This window comes from Triticum dicoccoides, chromosome 5A (assembly GCF_002162155.2).
Source record: "Triticum dicoccoides isolate Atlit2015 ecotype Zavitan chromosome 5A, WEW_v2.0, whole genome shotgun sequence".
Lineage (NCBI taxonomy): Eukaryota > Viridiplantae > Streptophyta > Magnoliopsida > Poales > Poaceae > Triticum > Triticum dicoccoides.
In genome coordinates, this window is record NC_041388.1 from 607,484,295 (window position 1) to 607,489,620 (window position 5,326).

Genomic DNA, 5,326 nt, shown 5'->3' on the forward strand with positions numbered 1-5,326 from the left:
CAGAATTCGTCACGGACAAGGATGTAAAGGCAAATTCTGGTTGAAGAAAGACACCATTGAAGAGTGATTACAAGACATCAAAAGTCTTTTAACAATACGTCAGATTTTATTCGCATCCTTTTCCAAGGTACTGCCTCCGTCCGGTGAAGAGTGTACATCTAGCTTCAAAATTTGTCCACAAAAAAGTGTACTTCTATCTTCCCAATGTTCCCAATGTAATTTAAAGTAGGAAAATACTTCTCTCTCATCACACGGTAATCAAGACCAATAGCAATCTACACATGGTCTTCTTAATTTATACATGCACTTAGCTCATTGGGGGTTGGGTAATTAAAGAGGAGAGAGATGGTGGCTTGCACCTTCCAATGCATCTTTTACTCAACTCCATAATTTGTCCTAAAATTTCTAGATGTACACTCTTCACCGGACGGAGGGAGTAAACAGGAAGGAGTGATAATTTCTCTGCTGCTTATTAAATACTGTAGATTATTTCTCGGTTGTGCCAGTCGTGCTTACGAAAGGTAAGACAACTAGTATCAGGAACTAAAAGTGCATATGAATAGAAGAAAGTACCACACAAAGACCAGAAACATAACATTCAGAAGTACTAGTTAAGAATCTTGATGTCAATTATATTTGAAATCAACAATGTTGATTTGTCTTGGAACTAGGAACAGTACTCCTTTAATATAAAGCGGTCGATAGAACGACCGCTTCTAGAAGCTACATACTGGAGGATAGTAGAGGTTAACAAAACTGTGCAGAAGCCATTAGGAATGTGGCAGCAAAAAGCCAAATTACTTGGAAGCTTCATAACTCTTCGCAGACCAAGACATCATGTAAAAGCAGCAACACGTAGATGGTTAGATGCAGCAGTATCACTTTCCTCACCTTCTACACCTGAAAAGTGAGATGTGTTTCCAGTGGAGCATTTCCTGCAAAAATCAAACAAGAACATCACATTACAGCATTGAAAGAAGGAACGATTATGCACTTGAAAGGTATTAAAACATGTTTGGCCAGATGAAAGTGTATTTGATGTGAAACGGAAGAAAATACTGAACCTTTGAGAAAGCAGCTTCTCTTCAGATAAAGCCTTTTCAAGCCTCTCCTCGAATGACATCGCATGCCAACTAACCTTCTGATCCTGATCATGTAATGCATTATTCCTAGGTAAGCCACTTCTACATAATTAAGTAACAGAAAGTAAGAGGATGAGAAATAGACTTTACTTCTTTGTACTTATTTGTCGAGTTGGGAATGCCATTTCCATCCCACCATTTAGGAGTAAAATTATCTGGCTCTTCGGATTTCCAGTGAGCCGCGACCATTCCAATGATAGGCCTATCCTCATCAGAACTCTTGGCAGAATTAAATGTGTCACTTGTATAGCTTTCATCTCTGACCGCCTTACTCGAACTTGGAGGCTTCAACCACTGGGACAAGCTTGGGAATTCGACATCTGAACCACTATTTGTTGTAATCACCTTATTTCTTCTGGCATGAACTGTTACATCAGTGGCCTGGCATTTCTCCACAAAAGATGTGCTATCACTTGTCTTGTTATAAGATGATACAGAACCCTCAGAGTTCTGGAACACGGAACATTCATCAGATATTGAAGTTTCAACCAAATCCGGACTGTCATTCTTTGCACCCTTGAGATCCTCATCACATATATCAGGCTGGCAGGGATCTTCCCTGTACACTCCACAATGTCCGAGATCCTGAGAGGAATTCTGACCTTCGTGCAAATCATGCGAACAAGACCTAGTACAGTTCTCGTATGTTAACTCTTCCAAGTCAGGTACCTGAGTGTTAACTGGAGTATGCATCCCACCATTCACTTTCAAAGGAGTTGAAAAGGGTGAAGACTTGGATCCATCGAGATAGATATCATCATTACTGGTGACAGAGCATGACTCCAAGGTGGTTAACTTGATCCCGCAGTCGAGCACAGGCTCATTATTCACACCGTCAGAGTCTATGCTCTTGCTCACAGGTTCAGTATCATGCTGGTTTGATGCATCGCAACCATTCCTAGAAGAGCTGTCATCAAGAAGTAAAAACATCCACATTATTTAATCTATCCACTTATTAAAGTGAAGAGAAAATCCCAGACTCTTCAGAAACAGTGAACAGACTAAAGGCATTGGTATTTCAGCAGATAGCATGAGGTCTGCATACCTTGTAGCATCTGGCGGATAGGAGCTTTGATGAGACGCTGAAGGAGTTTGGCATTCATCAGCCTTCAGTACTTCCATGGAATTCATGTTTTCAGACAAGGCAGTTCGCAGCACTGAATGTGTTTCATACTGCAGAGCTGAATCCATGCTTTGAGGCCCTTTAAGGATTTCATTTGGAGTTTCCGACAGTGCACCGCCATTTTTGAGGATAGTGGCCTGTTAATATCAGTGAAAGTCAGTCTGTTGCTGAGAACATATATGCGGGTAATCAACATGTTGAATTCACTGCTATAAATCCACTGCCACCTGAGTGAGTTATGTATGAGTAGCAAATTCTCATCCTCACTGAGTGACCCATGTGTAAGATTAGCAGTTAGCTACAAAGAGCAATGTAGATTCAAGAGAAGAAAAGCCACCGATCGATTTTCATTATAAACGCAACTACAGAAGCTATAATGGCCTGATCCATTGAACTCCTATATCAGTGCAAACAAAGAAATGAGCAACAGCCAGCTCACAAGTGCAGTGCTGCATTTTTGTGCAGTTAGTGTCAGTGCGAATGCCGATAGCGCTAACGCCAGAAGCATCATGCATATAAAGACATAATCCCTCTTTGTGTACTGAAAATACTGAAACTGATGCACATGCGTCACTAGCCAGACAAAATTCAGGTCTCAAGTGGCAAGATACAGCTCAGAATAGATTAGCAAGGAAGCAGATCTGAAACGGGCCAGATTCAGAGAAGCGATCGCCATACCTCCTCGTGCACGAGCTCCGGATCCACCCTGTTGCTCCCGGCGTCCCGGTCCGACCCCGAGCTCGTGGCCTGCGATCCCTCATCTTCACCAACAATACAAAAATCGAACACCAAAGAAGCGCACGACAGCGTCAGAACCGAGCAGAGGATTGAACGGCTCGAGAAGGAGAAACGCAAAAACGGAAGGGGAAAAAAATGCAGACCTTCGCGCAGGAACACTGCGGACAGCGCGTTCCTGGACGGTGGCGCCCTCCTCTCGCCAACCTGATCGGCACGGACCGAAAATTAAAAAAAACGAACAAAATTAACCAATCGCGGCCGAAATTTCCACGCCCCAGCTAGCTGATCCGCGTCCGGGAGCGGGCACACACGGGTTCCGCGCGGGGCCCGACGGGAGAGGGGGAAACAAACCTTGGTGTTGGGGACGACGGAGGAGGAGACGAGCTGGGCGCGGGCGCGGCCGGCGCGCGGCTCGCCGCCGGCCGCGCGGAAGCAGTCGAACAGGCACCCCATCCCCGTCCTCCTATCCTCCTCCTCACCGCGTCCCCCTCGCCGAGCGCGGAGCCTTGGAGCCGCGGAGGAGGCGAGATTTCATCCGCCTCCCGGAGCCGATTGCGCGTGCGCGTGCCTGCGTCCGCCCAGTGGCAGGCAGGCAGGCAGAGGAGGCGAGGTTTAAGGGGAGGAGGAGGAGGACGGGGGGGAGGGGGGTTTCGAAATTTAAAATCGGAGCGGAGGAGGGGGAAGGCGGAGTCAGCGAGTGGGGCGGGGCGGGGCGGGGCCCCCCTCCTCTGCTCCCGTGCGCGTGGGTCGAGCCGAGCCGCGGGCATCGGAGCGCCCCTTTTGAGCTTTTTGATTTTGAGGGCGTCTCCTTCCTGTTTTGAACGGAGCGACCAGGGGGAGATTTGGGGGTGATTCTGGTGGGATATATACGAGGTGTTAATTACATTTATTACGGGGTAGGATTTTGGTTGAAGACTTTACATATTTGGTAAAAACGACATTCCTCGCTATTTTTCTCATAAAAAATCATTCTCGTTCTATCACATCGCCTGCCCGCGCTTCTACGGGTTAGGCGGGGATGGTGATTACTTCCTCTGAAAAGAAATATAAGAGCGTTTAGTTCTAACTTTCTCATAAATTTTGTTGGCTTTCTCGGCAATGCCCACGCTATAGATGGTCATTTCAAGAGAGAGTGGCTCCACAGAAGACGACATACGCCCCCACATGGCAATGGGATTCACAATCATAGGTCGTTGACGGTGTCAAGTCCTCCCATGCAAGGGCAAGGACCTCACACCAAGATATGCCCCCACTTCCGCCCACGAGACTCGTCATGATGTTTTTTCCCAGCTGGGTCATCGAAGAATAGTTTCTCTTTACAAAGTTCTCTGCCTAAGGATTGTATGCGTTGGGCCTGGGGTCAATGAAAGCCAAGTTGCACAAGCAAATGTGACCGAGCATTCTGGTTCACCCGAGAGCTTGCCCTAGGCATCCAACGGGAAGTCGAAGTACCCACAACCGACGAGCCACAACTTCCACTCATGTTGAAGACTCTATTTGGCATCCTCTATGTTGATGGTGAGAGTGGCAGTGCTAGAATGCGCATACATGAAAAAAGATGTATCTTTTGGTCCCAAGAAGCCATAAGCTAAGAAAGCAGCTTATAGACAAAAGCCAAGGTAAGACCTACCTACCAATTGTCCAACTTTTACCACTTAGAGACCCCCTTCCCCATCTTTTCCTCTCTCCCCTTCTAAACTATCCATGAACTTCCTTGTTCCTGCCGCCTGCTCTCCCCTTCTCCTTCGCCAGCTCTGTCACCTGGAGTGGAAGGGGATCTCCTCCTCACTGTATATCCGTCGTCCTCATTGGAATATGGCACTATGCCAAATACCTGTTCAAATATAGAATTTGGGCTACTTCTTTGTTAAACCTTGTGTGGCCATGGCGCTGACCGATTGGGGAAGAAGTGTGTTGCAACATTACCAAGTATGAGCCTCTCTCTTTCGCTGGGTTCTGGCCAGACTCCTCAGCCTGCAACCTCCCTTGTGCAAAGATTTGATGCTGCTGTGGTGGTCCTTTGTTGGGAATTAGCACACATTTATGTTCTAAAACTGCAACAAAAACAAAGTAATCTTAGTACCACATCACATGCGCTAATTCAGGGATCATTGTTCAACATGGAAGGGAACATATGTAGTAGCATATATGTAGGAAATAGCTCTTGCAACACCCTAGAAGCACCTCAGACACTGTTTGTGGTCATGATACCACCCGGGGGAGATTTGGGAAAATACATCCTACCACCCAGGGGTAGTTACCCCACATGTCTCATATACACTCATGTTGTAGTGTGTATAAACACTATTCTGATCACGGGATA

At 46.5% G+C, this 5,326-nt stretch overlaps 1 protein-coding gene across 1 annotated transcript; it reads right to left on the reverse strand.

Moving 5' to 3' along the window:
• Nucleotides 1-586: 586 nt before the first annotated feature.
• LOC119303345 (protein JASON-like) lies at nucleotides 587-3,633 on the reverse strand. Its single transcript, XM_037580466.1, has 7 exons — nucleotides 3,355-3,633; nucleotides 3,147-3,207; nucleotides 2,944-3,026; nucleotides 2,188-2,402; nucleotides 1,233-2,049; nucleotides 1,065-1,147; nucleotides 587-935 (listed from the first exon to the last, which is right to left on the reverse strand). The coding sequence occupies exons 1-7, from the start codon at nucleotides 3,454-3,456 to the stop codon at nucleotides 836-838; spliced, it is 1,461 nt and encodes a 486-aa protein (XP_037436363.1). The 5' UTR covers nucleotides 3,457-3,633; the 3' UTR covers nucleotides 587-835.
• Nucleotides 3,634-5,326: the final 1,693 nt, after the last annotated feature.